We start from the raw sequence: 14,133 nt of genomic DNA, 5'->3' as shown, positions 1-14,133 counted from the left end.
CGCCATGTACAGTGTTCATGTCACACACAGTGATACAACAACATAACATAGAAATCTCAGTCTTGGATGTCAAAGAGTTAATCCGCTGCTTGTTATTAAAGAAAAACAAACCACGACGCTGTACAGGAAATATCTGAAACAGCTACGAGTAACCCTTTGAGTTGTCTCCACCGAACCAACTTACAAATAACAATCTTGAAAACAAAGCACTTTTGAAACTTTCAGATTATAATATCTTTATCTATGCATTTCTATACAGTTATTTTGATTATCTTAAAGCGGGCCTCTGTTTTTCAGCCACTGTAAAGTCTGTATTAGTACATTAATTATGCAGTGAACGACCGGCTGCGTTGAACAGAATATGCACTCTGAATTTAAAAGTGACATTTGTTGTAAATAAGTTAAGAAGTGTGAATGTGTTTAGTGTTGACGTTGTTGGCCTGTGATGCTCAGATAAGTTGTTTGAGGCCGAAGGCAAACTCCCATTCTTAACCGAGTGGAGAATTAAGTTGATTATTGACTGCATCATGAAATATGAATCGTACCAGCTGGTATACAGTGCAATACATTCCTATTGGATCCAAACACATAGGCATCTGGATGTTAATGTCATGTTCTTTTCTTTTACGTAGAAAGTGTCAGGAAAATTTCTCTTTTGTTTTGGTTAAATCGTTCCAGCTGACTTAATGTGTTGTTACTTGTGATGTTACACACACACACACACACACACACACACCAACACACACACACACACACACACACAAACCCTTTAAAACCTCAGGGAGTGCAACATCTGGCCACATGTTCAATAGTCCTGTGGAAGGTACAGGACAGTATGAGTGCAAAGCAACACGCTCTCTCATTCACAAAAACACACGCACACACTTTACCACACCACATTTCGATTATGACACTGCTCTTCTAGAGGTGCTGTAACTCAAGCTGGCGCCGCCGCTTCTTGTGCGAGATCTTGAGTGTTGTGGCAACCGCCAGGCTTGGCGGCATGGCAACAGGAAGCTGGGTGTGGCAGCTGCTGCAAAAACCAACTGTCGTGGCGACGGAGAAGGAGAGGCCGGTTCATTTGGGCATCCGTACTGGAGTAGATATCGACACACTCCTGGCAGCCAGCACTGCGAGCCAGAACCAGAGCTGTGTGCCCCTGAAATCCCGGAGCCGAACATCACAGCCATACTGAAGTGAATTTAAAAAAAAGTAAGATAAATCAGTAGATTAGATTACGTAATACTCCACATTATAAAGACGTTTTAATCATGTGGAATTAATTGCAACTTGAATGGCCCATCTTAAATTATCCAACAAAGTGTAACTCAGTGAGCTTTAGTGCCTTTCACACTGCTGAGTCATCTGTTTTAAAGCTTTTTGTTTTTTGCTGAATGAAATTACTTAGAGTTTGTCAAGGGTAACAATGATTAACTTGTCAGTTTTGTATAGCTCTACATTATATTTTACACTCAGAAGATTTTAAAAATAATTTCACACTATATATTTTGTTCCTTCACTGTAACATTATCTCTCTTCCTAAGCATTGAACTTCTTTGGTGATATAAATCAGATGATCACCACAAAGGTTTTATGGCTTCCCATGTCTGAGAGGGGAGGGAAACTCACCCAAACAAGAAGCTGCGTCATCACCACATCAGCCTGTTGACAGGCAGCGTGCAGGGGAGAGCCGGGCAGTCGCAACGCTAAGAGTGACCTGCAGGAGAGCGCCAGGCTGAGAGGGGCATTAATGTCCTCCTTAGTGCAGTGGGCCAAAAGGAGCAGCAGCTTGGGAAGGTTGTGCTCCATCACTGCCAGAAGAAGACGGCCAGATAGTGTGACGTCTGGGCCCTCGCGAGGAGTGGGAGGCGGCAACGGCGCCACAAACAGTTTCTGCTCATATTTGGCTCTTATCCACGACTCCCGTTCCTCACTGAACAAGCAAAGACAGAAAACAAATATTACGAATATTCAGTTTTAGCTTCTTGTCTTTCCCTGTTCAAGAATGACCATTAATTTATACTAACACATAACACATACATAACACATTAATTATAAGTATGCAGCTCATACCTATATACTGTAACACATTGAACTAAAGCAGTGCTTATGTCACATCACTAATGTCACTAATGGTCTTTACCGTGTAGCATCGGGTGCCGGTTTACGGCTGCCCAGCGTGCGAGCCTCCCATATGCTGTTGACCATGTAGTTGCCGATGGCACTGAGAACCAGCGTGAGCTCTCGTGGCAGATCATCGAGGTCTAGCGAGCGAACACGCGACAGGTGGGTCCCCAAGTTCCTATGGATCCCTGAACACTCAATGCATATGAGAGCGCCCAGGTTCAGACTGGCCCAGGTTGGATCTTGGAGAATAAGGGTACACACACTATTTTGAAACAGAACTATGTGGTTGACAGATTACATCTATTTTCATATGCTATGTGGCTGTGTCAAACATTACAATTCCATAGGATTGCAACGTTGCAGTATTTCTTGCATGTAAACCAGATAGTATTTCTACTTCCATTTTGTCATTTGTCTTTCAGTAATGTAATTTTACAACATCAGAGCTAACAACAAACAACTATCTTTTAAAATACTAAATCTTAAATGCCAATATATACATGTACTCCAAAGGTAGTGTTCTTTGGACAGTCAAAATCTAGACACAGATACCATCATGTACAAAGAGGAGAAAAGCTCATAATGTGTGACACTAACTTGAAGCATCACAGTCAACACAAAAGTTGTTGCCCTTTGCGTTGCGGATCGCCTGCAGAACCACTGCTTCGCTCTGGCTGTTCTTGCGGGCCTGTGGAAAAGACACAGTATATAAGTTTCAAATGAGAGAAACACCATCAAACTCACCCACTGTGATATGAGCTCTGATAACTGCTCTCATTAATAATAACAATGATTGTAAGTTCTAGATCTCCAACTGAGAAAGCAGCGGTAGATGGCGGTAATCACTATTATGACCATTTAAAGCTGTACAATTATTGGTTTTGGTCTCTGAGCAATTTTGGAGATGATTGAACAATTTCCACACAAGGAAGTACTCCCAACTCAAGAACAGAAACATTTCAGCCCACTAGTGGACAACAATGTTAGTTTGTCACACACTTCTTTCTGGAGAAGGGCTGGGTTTTGGTAATAGACAATCAAATTAGCTGCCAGCAGCCCTCCTTGCTGCAAGCAGGAACATTTGAGGCCATAAAATACTATACTAATAAAAGGTACCAAAATGGCATTGCAGCTGCATTAGCACATCTACATGAAACATGAGACTGTTCAAATATATATTGAACAAATATAAATGTTATATATATTTCTATATATATATATATATATATATATATATATATATATATATATATGCTATTTGTCATTAAAGTATTGCTGCCTTTTGTTCATTCTTGCCTTATTTTTGCTGCTCTCACACAGCTGCAGGCTGGCCAGGATCTGGCTCTCAATGGCTTGGACCCAGGCGTCCCTCTCCTCCACACTCTGGGCTTCAAAGTGCCACGTCTGGCCGGTGCTCGACACGATGAGGAAGTCAAAGTTATCTTCATCTGACACACAATGTAGATAATAATATTCTGTTAACATTATGAGCTACAAATAGAGTTTTAGTTTGCATGCATCAGTGCAGTTAAGCATCCATGTTTGACCACAACGAAAGCAAGTTAGTGAACTGTTGAAATACTAAAATGTACATATAGATAAAATAATTTCGCTTCATAGGGATATAATGTCCCTTCCTATGTGACAGGAGAGCACATGCCGACAGACTGACAAAAAGTCAGACTTAGAAAGATGACAGATCAACATTACCTGTCTTGCTTACGTTTCTTAAGCTACCAAAGCTTTTAAGTTTCCACATTTTGCGCTTGGCTGCACAAGAAGATAGAAAAAGACAGAAAGTCAATGAGAGAAAGAGAGGTAATAATACATGTTACATGTTGTAACTACTGTATTTATCAAATATAGTGTATGGTTATCAATTATTACTATCACTTTTGGCATGTGGATTCTTAAATATTTAACATCATATTGATATCGATATCGATCAGTGTATGGTCTTTTTTATAGTAAAATGCTGAGGGCTGGGGTTATACCATCTGCTTGTCCAATGTTTGCATCTCCTTTCTGGTTCATGCTCTTCTTTCTGCGATGCTTCTTCCTGTCCGTCAACGGGGATGAGGAACCTACGTCTTTAGTGGAGGATGAGCTGGACCACACCTTCAACTGCAGAGTCTGGCAACCAGATCACACAAAAACATGCCAAATGACATTTATCTGGTACAAAACATGCATGTTTTTCAAGCTGAATGTATGCGCAGATGAAGTTCCTTAACTGACCAACACTTTGAGCGTGGTTGGAGAGTGTAGAAGGACATCGCTGCACGCCTCTGTTGCCCCTCAGAAACAGTGCCCCACCCAGCCCTTCCATTTCCTCCACTTGCAGGAGGCTGCTGGCGCTTACAGGGACTAAAGAGATGACAGCAAGCATGCAATTATAAGATAATTAACACAAACATCAAATGTAAAGCAGAGCTACTAAAAAGATATATATATAGCATTACTGATTCCGTGTGAGAAAATAAAAGATACAGACCGACTTAAGAAGTTCTGAAGTCTTTCACACACACTCAACACAACTTGTAAACTCCGTCATGATGCTCTTTCGTTTGCAAATATTTTGCATTCCCTTGCATTTGTTCTCTCTCTTTGGTACATAAGCTTGACCCTTTATTCACAAAGAGTCTTAAAAGCCAACAGAGGATTCTTTCAAAAATACCTGCTCATTACTCTTCAGGGTCATTAGGCTCTACATTTGTCCTAACTCACATGCACCAAAACTCCACAAAGAATTATAATTCCTCTGATAATTAAGCAAGAGCAATCAGATTGTATTTTTTGTTATACATGAATGCTTATGCACATGGGATAAGGAATTAGTTTAGATTTGTATTCTCTTTTGAGACCTTAAGAATATATAAAGAATGTGTTAAATCTTTGACCTGGGCACACACCCTCAGGTCCCGGCGTGTCTTTAACACGCCCGTTGAGCCCGACTGGAAGGCCGCAGGCAGGTACAGCACGAGGTGGTCGCTTTCCTGGTACCTTCACCGCCACTCGCAGCAAGTCCATCTCCTTGCCAGGTGCATTCAGCATGTAGTCCTGCCAAGCCAAACATCAGCCATTACACATTACCACTAGCCATCAGTGATGCTGTTAAGCAGCATAATTGCCTTCAACACACTGACTCACATTGACACTGGAGTGATAGGACAGTATGCCATCGTTGGACAGTGTGACATATTTCTTCTTCCACTCTTTGTTGAGCGAGTTCCCACTGCGCTTTAGCAAGATGCCCTGATGGAGGTGACGAAACCCAAGATTGAGAAATTATTGCAAATGTCTTCATCTTGCACATTTTGGCAGCATGGTGACTGTCCGCTGACAAAAACAAACAATATCCTATTGATAAAGCCAATTGAAGAGGTGAGAGGACCACATCACTCCACATGGTGACATTGCTTTCACACATTTGATTTGAAGTGACTGCTGGTGTCCTCTGCAGAGGGTCCTTTATTACATCACATTTGTTTTTGCATCAAGTGGATATCAGTGTCCCACCTGTTTGATGGGAATGGAGCGTCCACTTCCCAGATCTCCCTTACAGTCTGCACTCCTTCTGTTAGAGTCACTGCCTCTCCGACCCTGGACAAAGAACCAATAACTGCATCAGAGGCCAGAATTGGTTGAAGAATTTTCAAAACCAGAAAAAGTTGAAATGAGTTTCTTCTGACTTCAAATGCTGGATATATATAATATAAGCGACTTCTTTAGAAATATGTTGAGCTGCACTAATCATTATTTTTATATCAACAGTGGATCAAATGTAATCTTCTAAATGTAATTGAGATAATCCCACCAAGTATTAAAGCAATAGACTCAAAAACGGAGTAACTAATAAAAACGCAATTATATGTAGTGTGGGAAGTACATTTTTCTACAGCCACTTTTCTCAGCTAAAAATATGAATTGTTGTGTTGCTCTGGCAAGTTAACAAACTTTTAATTCACCACAAATCTGGAGGTGCGTCTCCGGGTGGCACTGCGGACAGACCCAGGCGTGGCACTGTCGTGCTTTTCCCCTCTCACTGTTTTGCCGATTTCTTTAGGACTGATCACAGGAGTTGAGGGAAGGGATGAAGAGTAATCACTGCTCTGACCACCGTTACTGGCCTAAAGAGAGGAAATAGCCAGAGCAGGAGGGGTTTGGGGCCAAGAAATAATAATTGAGCAGAAAAAAGGAGATGTTACAACAACATGCTCGGTGCAATATGCAAACACTCAAATAGAAAAGGCACTTATAAATGGACTTTGTACAATTTTTTAGACAGTTCATAACAGATGTTGTGTACAGTGTTACCTGTCCTGGAAAGACACACCGACACTGGGGTGGAACCTCCAGAGTGACTGGGAGAGTTTGGGAGAGATTTACAGGAAGCCGAGAGAGCAGCTTTGCTTCTTGGCTGCCATGATCTTCTGAGCAGCTGTGGAACAACAAGTCTTAGCATTAGCCCTAAAGAAGGACACATAACCATGATATATGCTCTGATCTGTACACACACCGTCAGTGAAGACTCGGTTCACATTGAGGCCGTACGTTGCACAGGTTTCATAATAGGTGCAGCGCCGCACATCTGAGCAGAGCTGTCTGGCCCTGGTATCATCTATTACTCTGGGGTTGGTGCTGCTAATCTTATCTAAAAAAATAAATCACAAATATAAGTTCAGCTCTGCAAACATTGAATAAAAGCACATGTTGCGTGTGAGTGTCGTACCCTGAGTACCAACTACTATGAAAGGTATCTCAGAAACGGGCCGGTGGGTGGCCAGCTGTGGTAGATTCTGTAAACTTCTGGAAGCTGGCCTCATTTTCCAAACTGAAGACCAAGATAACTGCATCCAACCAGTTGCAAGCTGAAGAGAAGGGAGAAGAAGAAGAAAAGCACTCAATATACACATGAGCAGGCTGATAGTAAGGAGATTATATTAAGTTGAATTAGTTGTCCACATGAACCAAGTTCAAACCCACTTGAGCACCCTGGAGTTCTGTCTCCTCTCTGATTATCAACAGGTGGCTCTGTCCATCAACTAGGACGTCCTTAATGTATTGGCGCCCTGCAAATACGCAGAAGGAATAAAACATTTGACTTGGCTATAGTTTGTTGGCTTTCAACAAGAAAAGCGCATGCATAACTAATAACATTAATAGCATGCCGTGGATAATCTAAATCAAATGTATGAATGTTCCATTCCATTATCCGAACCGCTTATTTTACTTAGGGTTGCGGGGGTGCTGGAGCTGATCCCAGCTGACATTGGGCAAAGGCGGGATGGGGTTCACCCTGGACAGGTCGCCAGTTTATCACAGGGCACATATGGAGACAGACAATCATTCACGCTCACATTCACACCTACGGGCAATTTTAAAGTTTCCAATTAACATGAGCTGCACGTCTTTGTACTGTAGAAGGAAGCCGGAGAACCCGGAGGGAACCCACGCGGCCACAAGGAGAACATGCAAACTCCACACAGAAGGACCACCCTGGATTGGGGATCGAATCCGGGTCCCTGTTGCTGTGAGGTGACAGTGCTAGCCACTGTATAATGTAACTAAGCTCTATTGTTATTTGTGAGCTGACATTGTCTTAGAAAAACACAGATAAAGATTGTAGATGAGGACATGTGAAACCAACCCTCAGCATTCTCCAGCTGAAGGTAACTTCCTGTCAAGTGTCTGTGGACCAGAGCGGACTTCCCACTACACAGACCTCCCAAAAACACCCTGGAGAGAGAGAGACAATATATTAATTTAGAATTAGATCTCACTCACCAGTTTGTAAAAGCTATGTCCTGATGCTTACCAGGTGAAGCTCTTGGACAGTTTGGTTCAGGGTCCATTCTTGACTGCTGGTGCATGCAGCTGGAGAAAGAAAATCACATTATAAAAAGGGCAGAGGATTCATTAATACAAAGTAAAACATGTATTGGTTACAGCCCTTCTTCCAGTTGTTGTGTTAAGCTAGGCTGAAAAACTCACCACATCCATATTTATACTGAACCATCGCCGTTCTCATCTGACTGTGAGCTATTTTTAAATTGTCAGACCACTTAAAGAAGTATATCAGGGGTCATCCATGAGTCACCTGAGTTTTGATGAGCATATCAAGATGAGCATATCTCTAGTCATTGGTTAAAAAGATCTAATTAGGCTAACCATGGCCGCTGCCTCTATTCTTTGTACCAAGTTGAGCTAAACAAGACCTAGGTCTTTTTTTGTAACTGAACTAAGATGAAGTTGGTAGGACTGGACAAGTTAGAATTTAGAAAAAGAGTGTTCCTTTAAAGGAGTTATTGCTGACTGCTGGCCAGGTTGGGTCTGACTGCCTGTGCACACTCAGGGGAGTCAGATAGTCCAAGCCTCCCCACTGGGCGCAGAGAGGCTGCAGCTCCCACACAGTTACAGTGTGAGCGCCAAGAAAATCCAATCAACAAATGTGTGTACAAATGTGCAAGTCTAAATGAGTTAGGGAGCATGCCCGATATTTAAGGTTTACACAAGCATTGTTAAACATGACACATTTTGCCTTTTATTCCCTGCAAAGCACCTCCTAAAAAGCCATGTATTCTATTATTCAGCTTTGAAAAAAGGATTAATCCTTAATTAGAGGTAATTCATCATCCTGTTCCCAGAGCAGTTTGCCCCATTTCATACATTTTATTGAAGTCAGTGTCAACTGAAACAAGACAGAGTATGCCACTAGGTGCTCTGTGGGGACAACTGATTCAAAAAGACGTATGAAAAGAACTGATTTGCAGCAAAGAGAAGAAATAAGCTGAAATAAAATGTTTTTACGAGGAGTTTTTACTTCAGTGTTCATTATTATTGTCAATTATTGAGTAAGCCAGCGTCTAAATGCTATTGCAGCAATCTACCTTATCTAGTATTGATACGTCGCATTTGATCCAAATTTATAAAGAATTCCATTAAAAAAAGAGGGAACTGCATTGAGAAAAGTTATTGCACTAGTGATTTGTAATTAGAAGAAGAAGAAGTCTTGAAGGCTGAACCTGGGACCAAATGACTGTTATTTTTACCTTGGGGTCAATAGTGTGATTTGGTTACTTATTGCACAAGTTTATTTGTATCAGATAAAAATGAAATGTCTCTTTTAGAAATGATGGAAGATAACTGCTGTCAAGTGACTCATCTAGTTACAGAGCACAATTTCCAGGTTGCCGCAGACGTCAGCATCTCCAGAGATAGACGATCTCATTCCTCTGTCGGTTCATGACAGTCTTTGATTTGCGTCAGAAGATTATTTAACATAATCCTTATAAGACAACACTATTAAAAACAAAATGTATCAGCTAAAACCGTGAAAAGTGTTACGGGTTAAATCCCTTTGAAACCCAATACACCTCATTTAATCATATTTTTACATTAAGATGATCAATCATATAAAAAATAAAATAGGCCTGTGTTTAAAAAACCGAGTGTTAATATCAAAACCTACATGGTGATGAATAGTCCAGAGACCTAATATATCCACTTTATCACTTAGCTGTGATCGTAATGCTCCACCAGCTGTGCAGGTTTATTATGTAGCAGTGTTTTTAGTAAGAAGTCAGATTTGGTGCTGATATTCAAATAAAAATACCAAATTAGGGGTATGGGCAGTGAGTTAGTTGCATTTGTTGAGTCATAGTGTGGGAGTTATGGCTCTAAAAACAACTGTTCAAATGTTTTTGAGTATTATTTACTCTAATTTAACACTCTTATATTCAGCCAAAAGGTTTTTCTTAAAAAAAGATTAGATTAATTTACTACGATGCAAGTGATAACATCTTGAAACAGTTGGGATAGGACAGATAAATCCACTGGTGTCAAGAAAAATATCTTTCAGGAATTTATGTAAAACACGTTCCACTATAATAGAAAAACATGTTGTACATTTCAAAGGTTTAAGTTCATTCAATAAATTGCTATGGACATCTTTTTTAGTGAGGCCCCACTACACTTCATGGTTTTTAGTGTGCGCACGCACGCACGCACGCACACACACACGGCTGGACAGTGAAAGATGAATGACTGCCAGTGTTGACAGATCCAAACACACATCCTGTACACACACTCTCTGGATAACACTGTAAAAGTGCTTACAGATGTAAATCAATGCAGAAACAATCATCACCTGACCCACTGATACTGTTTGAACACACAAACACTCTGAAGCCGTTGGGTCACGCTGAGCTCGGGCGGAGCCACATCATTGGCCGTTTGTCCTCACTGAGAACACAGATTCTAACTTTAAACCACAGAGACTCTACCTCATCCCCCATCTTTGGGCAACCCTCTACCCACACAACCCTCCTACATCAACAGCGTCACACCAAAGACCAAATAGCATCTCTCACGGCTTGCAGTTGCCATGGAAACTCCATTTTCCAGAAGCCTTCAGGGTCTCTATACAATAAATGGTCTCTCATGGATACAGCGACGTGTGTGTGAGGCATAAAGACACAATGTCCCCCTGTCCAAGTATGATGCTAAAAATATTAAACTATGTGACTTGACAATCATGACCAATATTTCCTAAATTAAAATCTATCATTAAAATACTGACGTAACATGCTGAAATTACAGGTTCAACAAGATATGATGTTGACTGTCTCGCTTACAAACACATCGACAAATGAATAGGCTCCATTTGAAGGCTGATTAACTCCACGCACAGAACAGGAAGTAGCAGGTTCCCGCTCCCCTCACTCCTTCAATGAACACAGCTCTGTGTATCCCCAACCTTAATTATTCATGTCCCACTTACTCCTGACAAATTATTCAGGGCTTAGTCCGATACCACACTCTCTGTCAAAGATACTTTTCTTTAGAATATATCAATAAAGATTAAAGATTGATGAAGTTGCATCATTTCCTTTATTTCAAATGGAGAGATCTGCATATTTCATGAAGTGTTTTCGTAGTTTATGACTGAATTAATTTGAGTTTCAGGTTTTTGGGAATTCCACAAAACATTGTGCAAATTACTTTAAGTGCAGAAAACCTTATAACTTCTAACAGCGTTTTAACCATTTCCGCACAAAAAATATACAGTGAAGCTGATAAAGAACAATCTGTTCCAATTGTTGTTTTTTTACTTTGCCTGCAAAGGTTTTTAAAAAAAGTTAAAAATCCAATTTGTAGCTAGTTTTAGTGTAGTTGTATGTTTGTTATATATTTGTTTTAAATCTTTGCAACAGTTGTATTTAAATGTTATAGACCTCAGAGGCCTATATGACCTTTAGAAATTGATTCCGCTTTAGTCAAGGAAGATAATGAACTTAACATTGAGATAAAATATGTTTTAAATCTCGTGATCATAAGAGGGCTGCAACAATGATTCTCATTATCACTTAATCTGGCCACTTGAGAAATTAATTGGTTTATTACATGTTCCTAAAATCCAATGCCACATCTTAAGTAGTTTAACCTAAATGTGCTAAGCCTCAAAAAACACTGAGAACTATCACGTAAGACAAAAAAAGCAACAAATACTCACATTTGAGGGGAGAGAAACAGAGAAAGTATGTATGCTTGTAAAATTACTTCAAGAATTAATTGATTATCAAAAAGATAATAATTATTATGTTAACTTAAAATAAATACAGAAGCTAAATATATTGTTGTGCTACGTCCAAATTAAAACCGTGACAAATGTATGCTTTATTGATGATTGAATATTGCAACTGTGTATAATAAACAGCAATTGTACCAAAATAATAAAATGTTTAAGTCAATGAATGAAGACCATTGCTGAAATTAAGTGGGAGCACATTTGTTTGGTTTAGGTTCACACAACTACAGAGAGGGTAATAAATTACAATAAAAAAATAATCACATACAATGGTCTTGGTAGTGGGTAAATTTCAGTGCACTGATGAGGAAAGTTAAACAACAGATGTGACAGAGATGTTTGCCACCTGTTGTTCTGGTGGTACAACTGTCCTCTCCGTTATGGTTTACCATTATATTTTGATTGGTATGTGCTGCCCTGTGGGCAATAAAAATAAATGTATGATATTATTGTGTTTGTATTAAATATCAAACCTTACCTTCCTCCTCACTCGAGCCCCTTTCCACTGCAGGATAGAGCGGAGGTGTGGTGCTGACGCTGGCTGTCACTGCTGTACTTTTAGTGAAAATGCCACTAATGAACTTGAGCATCTTTCTGTCACGGGGAGGAGCGCGCTGGATTGTTCCTCCCTGGCCTTCCTTCCCCTTCTTCAGGTCCTCAGAGAGGGAATGTAGGTCGCTGTTGTCCAGGGTACGACTTGTACCTTTTCTTTGAGACCTGTACACATCAATGGCAGGAGGTGCAGGCAAGGAAACAGAGACGGTCTTAAATCTCTCCCCCTGAGGGCTGTCTCTGGTCATAATGCCTGAAAATCCTCCGCTGATGGGAGCTCCGGGGCGAATGAGCGTGCCCCTGCCGTCACTGTCGGCCCAGGACGCCCTGTAAGGCCCCAGAGTTGTAGCTGCCATTAATGGGGACTGGTCCCCGAAGCGGTTATCCCTTCGATCCAAAGTCCTAGCAGAGTGATACAGGCTTGTATTGGCCTCTCTGAGTTCCCTCCAGCATGCAGAGTTGCCTCCTGCATGTGACCTCATCAGGACTTCAGGACGCTGGCTGACCTGTGGTGGGATGGAAAAAGGGAGGCTGCAACGTGATCGAATGTTCAGGTCTGCTCCATTTTCGCCTTTTAGGAACAGCATGGGAGGCTCTCGGTAGAGCTCCGTCTTAGGGCGCATGGCGTCCGAGCGAGGCCCCTCTCTGCGCACAGCCCCCTCAGAGGTTCCTCCATACACTTTGACCATTTGCCTTACAGGGGGGTGCACAAAAGAAGTGTCTTTGCTTTTACCAACTGATACAATGTCTTTTGGTGTCCATGAGTTTCTCTCCTCTCAGGCTTTCCCCAGTTTTCCATGGGGCTGCCATACTTGCAATACTGCACCTGTTCCACTTCTTCTCCCACTGGTGTGTTTTCTATTTCACCCACTTGTATACATACAGGTCCTTCATCCTTTTCAGGGGCATTGCTCACCTCCTCCTCCTTCTTCTTAGGGCTCCCTTCCCCCTCTGGAAGAGCCTCTCTCTGGTTCCCTGCTACATCCTCTGGCACAGCCTCAACCTTCACCAGAGTGAGGGAAATTAGGTAGGTGGTGCGTCTCTGTGGGTTGCCTGCCTTGCTCATTGGGACAGCAGACTTCAGCAAAGTGGCACCTGCTCTCTGACCAAGCCAGGCCTGCACACCTCAGTCATGGCAACCAGAACAGGACTGTAGCAGAGGAGGAAGAGAAAAATCTAAGATCAAACACAGACTCATTAACAAACCTTGTGTAGATGAGTATGTCTCATATCAGGCCTGTGCACTTGACAGGAATCCAAGTTTCCTTTGGAAAACCTTAAATAAAGAAATTAAGAAGCAGTGCAAATAAGAGGAATGCTTCGAATTGCAAATTTCCAGAATATATTTAAAAAGCTGACCCAGTGGTGAAACAAGTCTAGACTGTTTTTGAATGCCTCCATTATTCCTCTTCAATGCTCACTGATCCTACTGGTCTCCACCACATATTCATTCATTATCCTTATATCTCTTTGCTTTGCTTTCATTCTTAAACTAATTTATTGTGTGCAAATCTGACATGTAGACACCCAGATAGCTAGAAGGAGACATTTCTTTTCACTGTGTTGATGTCTCAGCCTCAGATTTCAGACTGGAATTATGCAACAGCCAATACATTTAGTTGCTACGTTTCTTGACTAGGGACTAAAATGAAAACTGACTGAATAACGCCACCTTACCAGAGTATGTCTTTTGCTCATATCATGCCTTCGTTTCTCCGAAGAATATCCATTGCACAGCTTCTTGTACCTTTGATTTGATGAAGAATTTATTTCATCAGATTACCATTCATATCAAACGGCACATCAAACGACGGCGACAAAAAAATCAGCCCCAAATAATCAGTCCAAGAAAATAAAAGAAGAAA

The 14,133-nt window shown here is 41.2% G+C and overlaps 1 protein-coding gene across 1 annotated transcript; it reads right to left on the bottom strand.

Annotated features, from left to right (window-relative positions):
* Positions 1-802: 802 nt before the first annotated feature.
* Positions 803-13,334, bottom strand: LOC117730467 (arf-GAP with GTPase, ANK repeat and PH domain-containing protein 1-like). Its single transcript, XM_034532192.1, is given in 26 exon segments — positions 803-969; positions 1,048-1,105; positions 1,108-1,164; positions 1,167-1,191; positions 1,630-1,933; positions 2,144-2,366; positions 2,725-2,815; positions 3,424-3,575; positions 3,838-3,897; positions 4,122-4,239; positions 4,241-4,260; positions 4,366-4,484; positions 5,036-5,187; positions 5,278-5,382; positions 5,647-5,730; positions 6,096-6,257; positions 6,464-6,535; positions 6,537-6,568; positions 6,647-6,781; positions 6,860-6,933; positions 6,935-6,998; positions 7,110-7,199; positions 7,778-7,861; positions 7,942-8,004; positions 12,195-12,961; positions 13,081-13,334. Coding segments are annotated over 26 exon segments (3,429 nt in total). The 3' UTR covers positions 803-905.
* Between the last annotated feature and the right edge of the window lie 799 nt (positions 13,335-14,133).

The sequence above is a fragment of the Cyclopterus lumpus genome, chromosome 5 (genome assembly GCF_009769545.1).
Source record: "Cyclopterus lumpus isolate fCycLum1 chromosome 5, fCycLum1.pri, whole genome shotgun sequence".
Taxonomy (NCBI): domain Eukaryota; kingdom Metazoa; phylum Chordata; class Actinopteri; order Perciformes; family Cyclopteridae; genus Cyclopterus; species Cyclopterus lumpus.
Note: the sequence above shows the minus strand (reverse complement) of the source record. Positions and strands in the feature narration are given on the sequence as shown.